General features: G+C 41.1%; 1 protein-coding gene across 5 annotated transcripts in view; it reads left to right on the forward strand.

The window, feature by feature from the left end:
* The first annotated feature begins 369 nt into the window (after nt 1-369).
* MPHOSPH8 (M-phase phosphoprotein 8) overlaps nt 370-13,998 on the forward strand; it is a 52,716-nt gene continuing 39,087 nt past the window's right edge. For 2 of the 5 annotated variants that reach the window (XM_047077380.1, XM_047077385.1), the window contains exon 1: nt 370-669. In XM_047077380.1, coding sequence (XP_046933336.1) covers nt 445-669 — 225 coding nt within the window. In that variant the 5' untranslated portion in view covers nt 370-444. The remainder of the gene's footprint in view (nt 670-13,998) is intronic. The other 3 variants (XM_047077381.1, XM_047077391.1, XM_047077393.1) reach the window with 2 other exon arrangements.

Genomic DNA, 13,998 nt, shown 5'->3' on the forward strand with positions numbered 1-13,998 from the left:
AGCTCCACGCCGGAGCCCCCCCTGCCGAGGTACCCCGTCAGCCTCCGTCCTTTCTCCTCACGCGCCCGGACAAGCCCCTCCCCCGCGCCGTTCCCACCCCTCGCGTCAGGGGCTCCCGAACAGCCCTCCGGTACCCCTCGCCTGCGCCAGAGGCGCCCAGCGCGCTCGTCTCTCACGGCCCGAGCCGCCCCGCCCTTCCGCCGGAGCGCCCCTCCGCCCGCCCGCCCGCCCGCTTCCCGTAGGCTCCGCGGGGCCCCGGCGCGCCCGCCTCCATCTGATTGGCTCAAGCGCGTGTCGCTCCAGGGTCCCGAGCCCGCCATTGGCGGGTTTCCCTCTCAGTCGCGTCACGCTGCCCGAGTGGATTACAGCCGAGTGCGGAGCGCGAGGAGCCGCCAGGGTGTGTGTCGCAGCCGCTCGCCTTCGGCGGTTTGCTAGGCTCCTGTTATGGCGGCGGCGGCTGCGGCGGTTGCGGAGGAAGCGAGCGTGACCGCAGCTGTTTCAGGTGCCGACAGCAATGGTGAGTCTCCTGAAGTCGAAGGAGAAGGTGTTGGAGCAGTGGGCCAAGAGAAGGACGCAGCCACGAAAGGAGCGGAGGCCGTTGGAGACAGCGAGGAGGACGGGGAGGATGTGTTCGAGGTGGAAAAGATACTGGACATGAAGACGGAGGGGGTACGTGGGCGCCGGGGGAGGCGAGGCTGGGCGTGCAGGGCTTGAAGTGCAGAAGCGGGGAGCGATGGGAGTTCTGTAGAGGGTTGCCGCGCGGAAACGCGAAGCCCTCCCCGAATTCACAAGGTGGAAAAGCTTGGGCAGACACACGACGTAGGCGGGGGAAAGGAACGTGACATCCAGAGCCGACGCAAGCGCGCGCACGTTGGGAGCCCTGCGCTGACAACCCTGGACGGACTCTTGGGCTGTCTGTGGCGGTGAGGGTACGTTTCAAGAAGTTTGAAAGGGTTGTGTGGCCCGAAGAGAGGAAGCAGTGTAGGATGCGGTGTGTGAGTATCAAGGGGGCCGACCGTTGGTGAAGGATTTGTCACGGTCATCAGCGTTTAGATAACTGACTGGGGCCACCGCTCGGTGCTGGCAAGGAGTGAGGCTGAAATCGTGCCGCTTCTCATAGTCCGTTGTCCACGCCGTCGTCTCAGTGTTTTCCAAGGCCGTGATCGGTTTTCTGCTTTCAGATCGTTCGGATCTTCTCGTGCTCAGAATCGCGTCCAGGAGGTGGCATTTAAAGGTCTCCAAAGCCTGACCATTATCTTTCCTCTCTTCTTGCATATTATGTGATTGTAGCCACACAGTAATACGTGAAATTCTTCATCACACTTGGCGCTTACTGTTCTCTTTCTCCTCAGTCTCTCAGGTCTTACTCTCTCTCCCGGAGTCAGTTTGTCTGTGAAATCCTTTTTTGACCCTGGTCCCTGCAGAGTGAGGTGCTTCTTCATTTATGCCCTTGTAGCACTTTGTTTAGACCTCTGTTTTAGCACTTAAAGCGCTAATCTTTATATATGTCTGCCTCTCCTGCTAGGTTTAGGCTCCTTTAATACAGGAAATATGGTTATTATTACTTTTTGTATCAGTGGTACTCAATCCACTGCCTGTCGTGCAGTAAGTGCTTTGTGTATATCACATGATTGAATGAGTGAATGAATCATGGACTGCAGGCTGGGGTGAAGGAGAGAGGGTGGAAGGATGGACAATAAGGAAACTAGTAACTAATTGGTCTCAGTAGGTAAGTGTGAGATGACCAAAGGTCCCATATCGTAGTCGGATCGGTATGTTCTTTTTATTGTCTGTTATTCTCTATTTGTCACGTGCTACTTTTTTTTTTTTATAAATTTTTTTTTTCAACGTTTATTTATTTTTTTGGGACAGAGAGAGACAGAGCATGAACGGGGGGGGGGGGGCAGAGAGAGAGGGAGACACAGAATCGGAAACAGGCTCCAGGCTCTGAGCCGTCAGCCCAGAGCCCGACGGGGGGCTCGAACTCACGGACCGCGAGATCGTGACCTGGCTGAAGTCGGACGCTTAACCGACTGCGCCACCCAGGCGCCCCCGTCACGTGCTACTTTGTGTTAATTTTTTTGTCCATTCATTCAGCAAACTTTTTTTTTTTTTAAATCACATACTTTGTGCTAGGTGCAGTGTTAAGTTCTGAGGATATAGAGATGAATTGTAGCGTACACGGTTGCTTACACTGAAAAGTTCTGGCTATTGAGGATAAATAATTGAAGTCTAATGCCATTAATATTATTGTTAGTTGCAATACAGTAAACGTAGGAACTTTGTTTTGTATAGTTTTCCCAAATATATTACAAAAGCGCCTTGATGAGAGTAGAGCCAGTCTTTTTAAAAATTTTTTAATGTTCATTTATTTTGAGAGAGAGAGAGAGCATGACCAGGGGAGGAGCAGAGACAGAGGGAGACACAGACTCTGAAGCAGGCTCCAGGCTCTGAGCTGTCAGCACAGCGCCTGTCGCAGGGTTCGAACCCACAAACCACAGGATTATGATCTGAGCTGAAGTCGGATGCTTAACCAACTGAGCCACCCAGATGCCCCAAGAGAATAGAGCCAATCTTAAACTGTTTTTGTATCACCTTCATTTAATACAAGTGCTTGGCACATATAAGATCTTTAGAAAAATCCGGGCACCTGGGTGGCTCAGTTGGTTAAGCATCCGACTCTTGATTTCAGTTCAGGTTGTCATCTCCTGTTTCCTGAGCCCTGTGTAGGGCTCTGCACTGACAGTGGAAAGCCAGCTCGGGATTCTCTCTCTCCCTCTCTGTCTCTCTGCCCCTCCCCCCGCCTTAAACCAATTAAATAAACCTTTAAAAAAAAGATACTTAGAAAAATATTTGGTTAAGAGAGTAAAAGCCTTAGAATTAAGGTGATTCACCTATTTGGTATAATATTTTTTAATGTATTTTAATTCCAGTATAGTTAAGTTCATACAGTATTTAATATATCTGGTCCCAAAGAATTGTAGGCACTATACCCAAAGTCTCATATTCTAGTCAAAAGTGGATGAAACTGGGGCGCCTGGGTGGCGCAGTCGGTTAAGCGTCCGACTTCAGCCAGGTCACGATCTCGCGGTCCGTGAGTTCGAGCCCCGCGTCAGGCTCTGGGCTGATGGCTCGGAGCCTGGAGCCTGTTTCCGATTCTGTGTCTCCCTCTCTCTCTGCCCCTCCCCCGTTCGTGCTCTGTCTCTCTCTGTCCCAAAAATAAATAAACGTTGAAAAAAAAAAAAATTAAAAAAAAAAAAAAAAGTGGATGAAACTAAGAAGCTTAAGTGTTTAAGACATTAAGGGTACAAATGGATGAGATTTCTAGTTTTCAGGGCCTTGTATTTTTAGATGCTCTTGCAAATGAGTGATTTGTAAGATGAACAGTATTAACTCAGCAGAACAGGACTGTGGCAGTTACTTTAGAAGTACTGCTGAGTGAGCCAGCCAGTTGAAAAACAAAAGGGTCCTGGTAGCAGTTTGTTTGGCCTTCTTATAATCTTGTCGTCTATGGTATTTCTGTTGTTCGTAAGCCACCAGACTGTGCTATCCTGATAGATAGACTAAGACCGTCATTATGATGAGGGTTGGCTTGGAGGAACAGCATCAATGCTAAATTTATATATAAATTTATAGATTGGCGTTTATATATTCTTTCAGTTTATTGCTAACTAATTTTTTGTATGTTTTCAGAAGAATTAAATGAATCTGACAAATCTTGGGTTTTACCTTCAATTTTGAATAGGAGTCATTTTTATATAATAAAAAACTGGCATTTTTTTAGTGCCAGTTTATGGGCATTTGATTTGATTTTGTAGTGTATAAGTAAATACTTTAGTTACACAATTTAGTGAATTATCACAAAGCCGACACCTGTGTAACCTCCACCCAAATGAGGAAATATTAGACTGCCATCCCTAAAAACCTCTTTTGAATCCCCTTTTCGATCAGTACCCCCATCCTCACCCAGAATCATTGTCCTGAATTATTATATGATAATAGGTTTCGTGCTTTGCTTTGTAATTTTTCCATCTAAGGATGCATTCCTTGACACTTGAGTGTCATTTTACCTGTTTTTTCTTTCTCTCTTTCTTTCTTTCCTTCTTTCTTTCTTTTCATACTTTCTTTTCACTTATTTATTGATTTATTAGTTTATTTATTTATTTTGAGAGAGAGTGTGTGCTGGAGGGGTAGAGAGAGAGAGAGAGGGAGAGAGAGAATCCCAAGCAGGTTCTGCACTGTCAGCACATGGAGCCCAGTGCGGTGCTCGAACTCAGCAACTGTGAGATCATGACCTGAGCCGAAATCAGTAGTCAGACACTGAACCAACTGAGCCACCCCGGTGCCCCTTTTTCTTTCATTTAAATGGAATTTCAGGGGCGCCTGGGTGGCGCAGTCGGTTAAGCGTCCGACTTCAGCCAGGTCACGATCTCACGGTCCGGGAGTTCGAGCCCCGCGTCAGGCTCTGGGCTGATGGCTCGGAGCCTGGAGCCTGTTTCCGATTCTGTGTCTCCCTCTCTCTCTGCCCCTCCCCCGTTCATGCTCTGTCTCTCTCTGTCCCAAAAATAAATAAACGTTGAAAAAAAATAAATAAATAAATAAATGGAATTTCACAATTTCACAATATTTATTTTGTGTGTCTGGGTTTTTCCCTCAACAATATCTTTGTGAGATTTAATCCATGTTGTGTGGAGCTGTATTTTATTTCATTTTCATTGCTGCACATTATTCGGGTGCATGTATATATTACAGCCTATCTTTTCTCCTACTGTTAAGGGGCATTTGGGTTGTTTCCAGGTTTTGGCTCTTACGAATAATGCTTCTGTGATGAACATGTCTCCTGATACATTGTGTACATGTTTCCCTTGGTTATAAACACTAAATGGAATTGTTCAGACTTAAGGGACACAGGTATCTTCAACGTTCAGTGGAAACTATTTTTGAAAGCGGTTGTACCAATTTACACTATTACTAATGGTTTATGAGATTCCCTTTTGTTTTGCATCCTGTCAGCACTTGGTATGGTCAGACTTTTTATTTCTAGCCAGTTCTGATGGGTTCATGATGGTATTTCCTACTTTTAATTTGTATTTTTCTGATCCTACGTTAGTAATCAGTGTTGAAATCATTGAGCATCTTTTCATATACTTAATGGAGATTTAGTTATCCTCTTTTATGAAATCTCTTTCTACTGGGTTGTCTGTCTTTATTGATTTGTTGAAACGTATTTTGATTCATACCTTTTGTTGGTGATGTGAGCAGATCTCTTTCCCTGCTATCTTTTGATGAACAGTTTATATAGTTAATGTAAGGAAACTTTGTCGTGATGTTGAGTGCTTTTTATGTTTGGTTTGAGAAATCTTTCTCTACCCTAGATATTCTCTGTAATTTTTTTTCTAGGTGCTCTTTTGTTTTCCCTTTCAGATTCTATGTTTAACACTTCACTTAGAATTGATTTTGTGCATAGTGTAATGTGGGGGTCATGTTTTATTGAGCAGATCTTTCTTATTTTTCTCTAACAATGCTTTATAGATTTTAGAATCGACTTGCCAATTTCCTTACATAAAAACTTGGGATTTTTATTGGAATTTGCATTGAATCTGTGGATAAATTTAGGATCAGTTTAATTTCTTCCAGTAATGTCTTATAGTTTTCTGTGTTGAGGTCTTAAACATCTTTTATTAAATATATTTTTAGGTAGGGGCACCCGGGTGGCTCAGTCGGTTAAGCATCCAGCTTCGGCTCAGGTCATGATCTCGTGGTCCGTGAGTTTGAGCCCCACATCGGGCTCTGTGGTGACAGCTCAGAGCCTGGAACCTGCTTCAGATTCTGTGTCTCCCTCTCTCTCTGGCCCTCCCCTGCTCATGCTCTGTCTCACTCTCTCTCTCAAAAATAAATAAACATTAAAAAAAAATTTTTTAATGTATTTTTAGGTATATTTGATATTTTTGATGCAATAATAGTCTTTTTAAAAATTCCATTGTGTTTGTTGCTCATATACAGAAATACATTTAATTTATGTGTATGTGCCCTCAGTTGGTTAAAGAAATTCCCTTCTATCTCTAGTTACTAAATAATTTTATGAATGGGTGTTGAATTTCATTAAAATTTTTTTTCTGCATCTGTCAAGGTGATCACATAATTTTTCTCTTTTAAGTTTACTTATTTATTTTGAGAAAGAGACTGTGAGCAGGGGAGGGGCAGTGAGAGAGAGAGGGAGAGGGGAGGGAGAGGGAGAGGGAGAGAGAGAGAATCCCAAGCAGGGTCCATGCTGTCACTGCAGAGCCCAATGTGGGGCCTGAACCCACAAACTGAGATCATGACCTGAGCCCAAACCATGAGTCAGATGCTTAACCGACTAAGCCACCCAGGCTCCTCTCTAACATCTTGAGGTGGATACATAGCTAACTGTTTTTCAGCCTTTGTTTTTTTTCAAATTATATGCCTTTAGTACTATAAATTATCCTCTGATCTTAGTTTAGGTGCAACTCATAAATTATGTTTGTACTATGTTTTCATTCAGGTAAAAATATTTTCCAATAGCTATAACTTATGTGTAAATACATTGCTTAATTTCTAAACATTTGAGAGTATTACTAATATTCCATGTGCTTAAAAATTTTTTAATTTTAACTGACATATGTCTATATATTGTTTAACATTGAATATTTGCTTGATTAATTGGGTTATTTAAAATCTATAATATTGTTGCCAGCAAGCAAGGCAGCCATTACTTAGGAAGTTGAAGCTAGAAATATGGGAAACTAATTTGACAATAATTTACATGCATGAGCTGTTCTCAGTTTCATATTCCTAATATTATTGATTATTGTAACATTTTTTATGACGTGTTCCTTGTCGACTTTAAAGCAACACTAAAACAGACTAGATATTTTTACTTCTATTATTAACACATTTGGAATCCATTGAAATGCTTAATTACAGTTGCACTTTTTTTTTTTTTTTTAACATTTCATGCTTATAATACACTGGGACCCATTGGCCTTGAGACTTTTTCTAAAAAAATATTAACTAATTATCTAATGTATGCACTTTTGGAGGATAGGAGGACTGTCTTCTGCCTTTTTTGGTTTGGCTCACTGAGTAAGCTGAAAGAAAACTTGGCTACCAAGAAAATAGACTGTTTCTGGCATTTTGAAGATAAATTTATCATGAAATTTAATATATGGCAAAGCCCTGGGCAATATTTGGATCTACAGGATTTCTGTAAAAGAACATATAGTTCATGGATTTAATCTGTTTTCTATACTGTTGTATCTCTAAGACTCAAAGTTCCTAACATATAGTGACTTTCAATAAATATTTGTTCAATGAATGAATGAAACAAAACTGCTGAAATAAAGATCAATAACAGTTATTAACAAATGAAATATGGAGCTAGAATTGAGATGTGCTACTTAATACTTGAGAATGGCTGTTCATGCACTTACTCTCATTGACCAGGTTGAGCTTAATTGACAGCTAGCACTAAATTTATAACTGTGTTCAATGTAGAAGTAAATGTTTACTAGTTTTTTTTACTGTTGTTTTTTTTTTTAGTCATCAGAAAAGTTGTAAGAATTATATACAGCCTCACATATACCTTCGTGCATATCCCCCAGTTGTTAATACTGATTTTGTCTTTTTCCTCTATTTATATACATTTTTTTCTGTCCCATTTGAAGGTAAATAAGGGTTTAAAAGCTACATTGAGTAGCAGATACTACTGTTTCTATGTACACATAAAAATAATGGGGCACAAGCATCGGTCCCTTCATCCTGTTATGTAACTGACCCATCAAACTGTATCAGTTTAGACTTAGTTATTATTTTAAGATTATGAGGCTTATCTTTAAAAGTTAAGTTGCACTTTTTCCCCATTATTTCTTAGTTTTCAATTCTGCTAGTTTCCAATCCAAGACCGATGTTGGTCTTTCTACAAGTGGCAGAATGATTGAAAGGCAGTGTAGGTATGTTGAAGGGTAAAAGGAGAGGGACCAGCACTTGGCCTTTGGTTTGGAAAGTTTATTGCCTCGGTGGTTGTGTGAATAACATCAGGCAGGTGTTAAGTGTAAGATAGAATAGTGCCCTGCAGGTCAAGTAGAAAACTATTTCATCTATTCTTGCTTCTCAGTGAGATTGGATATTGAGCAGAAAAGATAAACCAGAAATCTGGAGGAGCAAAAATTTGGAATATATGTGATAAAGACTTTTTTTAATGTTTACTTATTTTTGAGAGAGTGAGCATGAACGGGGGAGGGGCAGAAAGAGAAGGAGACAGAGGATCTGAAGCAGGCTCTCCACTGACAGCTGAAACCACAAACAGTATTCAAACTCACGAACCCGTGAGATCATAACCTGAGCTGAAATCAAGAGTCAGACCCTTACCCAACTGACCCACCCAAGCACCCCAATGTATGATAAAGATTTGATAGCCATAAAACATTAAAAAGAAAAATTATTATAAATGAGTGAGAAAATGGGCAAACGACAATAGGTAATTTTTAAGTCTTGTTTATTGTAGTTTCACATACATGTTTCTCTATTTATGTATCTTAAAATTTGCCATCTTAATGTTTTTAAGGGCAAATGCATAGAGACAGAAGAGTCGTTAAGTACCTTTGGGTAGATATGCAGCCATCACCACTGTCCATCTCTAGAACTTTTTCATCTTTCCAAATGAAACTGTCCCTATTAAACAATAATTCTCCTCCCCTGAACCCCTGGTATCCACCATTCTACCTTCTGTCTCGGTGAATCTGCTAATTCAGGTACTTAATGTAAGTGGAATCATGCAATATTTGTCCTTCTGTTTCTGGCTTATTTCACCGACCATAGTATTTTCAGGGTTCATCCATCTTATAGAATGTGTCAGAATTTCCTTCGCTTTTAAGACTGAATATGTTTCATTGTATGTGTATACCACATTTTGTTTATCCATTTATCTGTTGAAGGACACTTGGATTATTTCCATTTTTTGGCTGTTGTGAACAGTACACTACTGGACATGGTTGAATGAATACTTGTTTGAATTCCTGTTTTCAGTTCTTTTGGGTGTATACCCAGCAGTGGAATTATCGGGCCATAAGGTAATTCTGTTTAACTTTTTGAAGAATTGCCAACTGTTTTCCACAGCAGCTGTAACATTTTACATCCTACCACTAATGTTAGAAGGTTCTAATTTCTCCCCATTCTCACACACATTTGTTTTACATGTTTTTGTTTCTTTTAATATACCCATCTAGTAACTGGTGTGAAATAGTGTCTCATGGGTTTTATTTGCATCTCCCTAAGGACTAATGGTGATAAGCATCTTTTCATATGCTTATTGGCCATTTGTATATCTTGTTTAGAAAAATGTTTGGTCAAGTCCTTTCCCCTTTTTAAGTGGGTTGTTTGTCTTATTTTTCTGTTTCGTTTCTTAGTTTTTTGTTTGTCTTATTTTTGAATTATAGGAATTGTTTACGTATTGTGGATATTAATCCTTTTTCAGATGCGACTTGTAAATATTTTCTTCAGTTCTATAGGTTGCCTTTTCACTATGTTTGTTGATAATGTCCTTTGATGCACAAAAGTTTTTAATTTTGATGAACTCCTCTCACCTGTTTTTGTTTTTGGAGTTAAATTCAAGAATGCATTGTCAAATCCAGGGTCCTGAAGATTTACCCCTATGTTTTCTTCTAAAAATTTTATGGTTTCATTTCTTAAATTTAGGTCTGATTCATTTTGAGTTAATTTTAGTATATGGTATGAGGTAGGGTCCAGCTTCCTTTTTTGGGGGGGAAATCCAGTTGTTTCAGCACAATTTGTTTCCATATTGGACTTGACACCCTTATCAAAAATCAATAGGCCAGGGAGCCTGGGTGGCTCAGTTGGTTGGGCGTCCGACTTTGGCTCAGGTGATGATCTCACCGTCTGTGGGTTTGAGCCCCGCATTGGGCTCTGTGCTGACAGCTCAGAACCTGGAGCCTGCTTCAGATTCTATGTCTCCCTCTCTCTCTCTGCCCCTCCCCCGCTCAAGCTCTGTCTCTGTCTCTCTCAAAAATAAACATTAAAAAAATTTTTTTTAGAAATCAATAGGCTGTAGATGTATGGGTTCATTTTTGGATTTTTCTGTGTCTGTCCTGATGCCAGTACCATACTGTTTCGATCACTGCAGCTTTGTAGTAAGTTTGTAAGTCTTTTACCTTGTTGGTTAAATTTATTCCTAAGTGTTTTATTCTTTTAGGTGCTGTTATAAATGGAATTGTTTTCTTAATTTCCTTTTTGGGAGGAGTTTGGGAAGATGGTGGAGTAGGAGGACCCAGAGCTCACCCCATCCCATATTTACAACTAGATAACGTCTACATCCAAGTTAGTAAACTGGAGAGCAATCTGAAGACTGGCAGAAGAAATTCCACAACTAAATACAGAGAAGAAGCTGCATCTGAAAGGTTAGGAAGGTCAAAAAGGCAGAGAGAGGCTGCCTGCAGGAGAGAGGGAGCTGCATTGCATGGAGAGAGCAGAGAAATGGGCCCTCACACCAGGGACCTCACACGGGGAAAACTAATCCCCATAACATTAAAAACCACAGGAGCCGAGTTCTGTGAGTTTATAAAACCAGTGGGGCTTGAAACCTGGAACTTTAAAAGTCACCTGACTCAGCACTGCACTGGCCACTAGGGTGAGTGATAGCTAGGTGGCCACCCTTAAAGAGATAGCAACTTTTGTGGAGAGGCAACATAAAAACAGCATGCATACAACACTGGGGGCATAGAGGAGACAGATCTGTTCATACTGATTTTGGACCATTTTGGGGGACTTCTTTGAAAACAAAGGAGCTGGCAGGTGCTGTTTTCCTCTCCACTCCCACCAGCATAAACTCAGAGCCACCTATAGGAGGCAGAGCTGCACAAACACTTGCTACCTAATGTGCTAGCAGTGTGCCATGCCCATGATTTCTCCTGAGAACTCGCCCGCTCCAGGCCTGCTAACCTTGGTCCTGGACTCAGGATGAATTTTGTTAAAGCCACACATGCTCACTCCAATACCCAGCATATTGCACCCAGCCACATGCTCCCACCCACTCTCGTGCCAGGCCCACCCATACCCAGCTATGATCATGCACCATGCCAGCCTTTTAGCCCCTGCCACCTCCATGCACAGCTCCCAGCTGCTATAGCACTTCAAGGAATCCAGCATTGGACTAGTGGCCCAACCCAAAATTTGCTAACAACATCATCCTGCTCCCAAGCTCCCTGATGGGCATGCCCCCCTCAGAGCTGTCTTGCCTGGGTCCCACTAACACCAGAGAGCGGGCACAGCCCACAAAGGTAGAGAGTCAGTGCAAACAATTGCACTGAAAGGTAATGTGACTAAGATACAACAGCCAAGTATAAGCAACATACGATACTCTCTAAGTGCCAGGTTCTGGTGAACAGGGGACACTGCACTGCAGGGCACACCAGGACATCCTCTTCATAAAGTTCCTACTTTCAAGAGTAGAAGGCATAGCTGACTTTGTGTGTGTGTGTGTGTGTGTGTGTGTGTGTGTGTATATATATATAATATAATTTATTGTCAAATTGGTTTCCTTACAACACCCAGTGCTCATCCCAACAGGTGCCCTCCTCAATGCCCATCACCCGCTTTCCCCTCTCCCCGACCCCCCATCAACCCTCAGTTTGTTCTCAGTATTTGAGTCTCTTATGGTTTTCCTCCTTACCTCTCTCTAACTTTTTTTCCCCTCTTCCCCTCCCCCATGGTCTTCTCTTAAGTTTCTCAGGATCCACATATGAGTGAAAATATATGGTATCTGTCTTTCTCTGACTGACTTATTTCACTTAGCATAATACTCTCCAGTTCCATCCATGTTGCTACAAATAGCCAGATTTCATTCTTTCTCATTGCCAAGTAGTATTTCATTGTATATATAAAATTGCTGACTTTCTTAACAGAAACAGAGAGGCAGACAAAATGAGGACATAGAAATTTATCCAAAATGAAAAAACAGGACAACGCTATGGTCAGAGATCTAAGCAAAACATATATGACATGCCTAATAGAGAATTTAAAGCAGTGATCATAAGTATACTCACTTGACTTGAGAAAAGAGTGGAAGACATGAGTGATACCCTTAACACAGAGATAAGGAATAACATAGCAAAGATAAAGGGCTTAAATAAACAAGTGAGAAACACACTTGATGAAATGAATAGCAGTATGGAAGAAGCAGAGAAACAAATTCATGACCTAGAAGACCGTAATGGAAAGTAACTAAGTTGAACAAAAGCCAGAAGGAGAATTACACAAAACAAGAATAGACTTAGGGAGGCTCCTGTGTGGCTCATGTGGTTGAGTATCTGACTCGATTTTGGCTCAGATCATGATCCCAGGATCGTGGTATCAAGCCCCACATTGGGCTCTGTGCTGACCATGGATTCTCTCTCTCCTTCTGCTATTCTCCCCTGTTTACAATCTCTCTCTAAAAACATAATAAAATTAAATTTAAGAACAGCCTAATGGAGCACCTGAGTGGCTCAGTCAGTTAAGTGTCTGACTTTGGGTCAGGTCATGATCTCGCAGTTTGTGAGTTCGAGCCCCACATTGGGCTCTGTACTGGGAGCTCGGAGCCTGGAGCCTTTTTCAGATTCTGTGTCTCTCTCTCTTTCTGTTCCTCCCTCGCTCACACTCTGTCTCTGTCTCTGTCTCTCTCTCAAAAATAGGTAAAGACCAAAAAAAAAAAAAATAGCTTAGGGAACTCAGTGACACCATCAACCAATATTAATGTTATAGGAGTCTGAGAAGAAGAAGGGAGAGAAAAGGGGGCAGAGATTTTATTTAATGAAATAAAAGCTGAAAACTTCCCTGATCTGGGAAAAGAAACCAATATCCATATCCAGGAGGCACAGAGGACTTCCATCAAAATCAACAAAGCAGATTCATGCCAACACATACTGTAATTAAATTTGCAAAATACAGTGATAAAGAAAAAATTTTTAAAGCAGCAACACACAAGTCAGTAACTTACAAAGGAAAGCCCATAAGGCTAGTGGGAGATTTTTCAGCAGAAACTTGGCAAGCTGGTAGGGAGTGGCATGATGTATTCAATGTGGTGAATGGGAAGAATCTGCAGCCAAGAATACCCTGTCCAGCAAGGGTATCATTCAGAATAGAAGGAGAGTTTCCTGGGCAATAAATAAATAAATAATCACTAAACCAGCCCTGAAAGAACTGTTAAAGAGGACTCTTTGAAAAGATAGACCAAAAGTGACAGTATAGAGGTATGAAATACAGTAAAAATGAATATTTCTATAAAAAATCAGTCAAGGAACTCATACACAAAAGAAAGGACGTAAGATATACTAATATATACTTAACCTACAATGTGGGGAGTAGAGGAGAGAAAATGAGCTCAAACTTAAATGACCATCAATTTAATATAGACTGCTATATGTAAAAGAGGTTATATACAAATCTAATGGGAACCATGTCAAAAATCACTAATAAACATACAAAAGAGAAGGAAATCTAAATATATCAGTAAAGAAAATCAACAAAACATGAAAGAAAGAAAAGATCAAAGAAAATCTTCAGAAACAACCACAAAATTAGCAATAAAATGTCAATAAATACATATTTACCAATAGTTACTTTGAATGTAAATAGACCAGATACTCCAATCAAAAGACATGGGATGACAGAATAGATAAAAGACCAAGAGTCATCTATATGTTGCCTACAAGAGACTTGTTTTAAACCTAAAGACATCTGCAGATTGGAAGTGAGGGAATGAGGAAACATCTGTCATGCAAATGGATATCAAGAGAAAGCTGGAGTAATGATACTTAGGTTGGAAAAAATAGACTTGGGAATAAAGACTGTAACAAGAAACAAAGACACTATATAATGGGACAATTGAACAAGAAGATACAACAGTTGTAAATATTTATGCACCCAGCTTGGAAGCGCCCATACATAAAACAGTAACAAACATAAAGGAACAAACCAATAATAATA

The sequence above is a fragment of the Lynx rufus genome, unplaced genomic scaffold (assembly GCF_022079265.1).
Source record: "Lynx rufus isolate CCGP_SWC_20201006 ecotype Redwood Valley unplaced genomic scaffold, mLynRuf1.p SCAF_1, whole genome shotgun sequence".
Classification (NCBI taxonomy): Eukaryota; Metazoa; Chordata; class Mammalia; order Carnivora; family Felidae; genus Lynx; species Lynx rufus.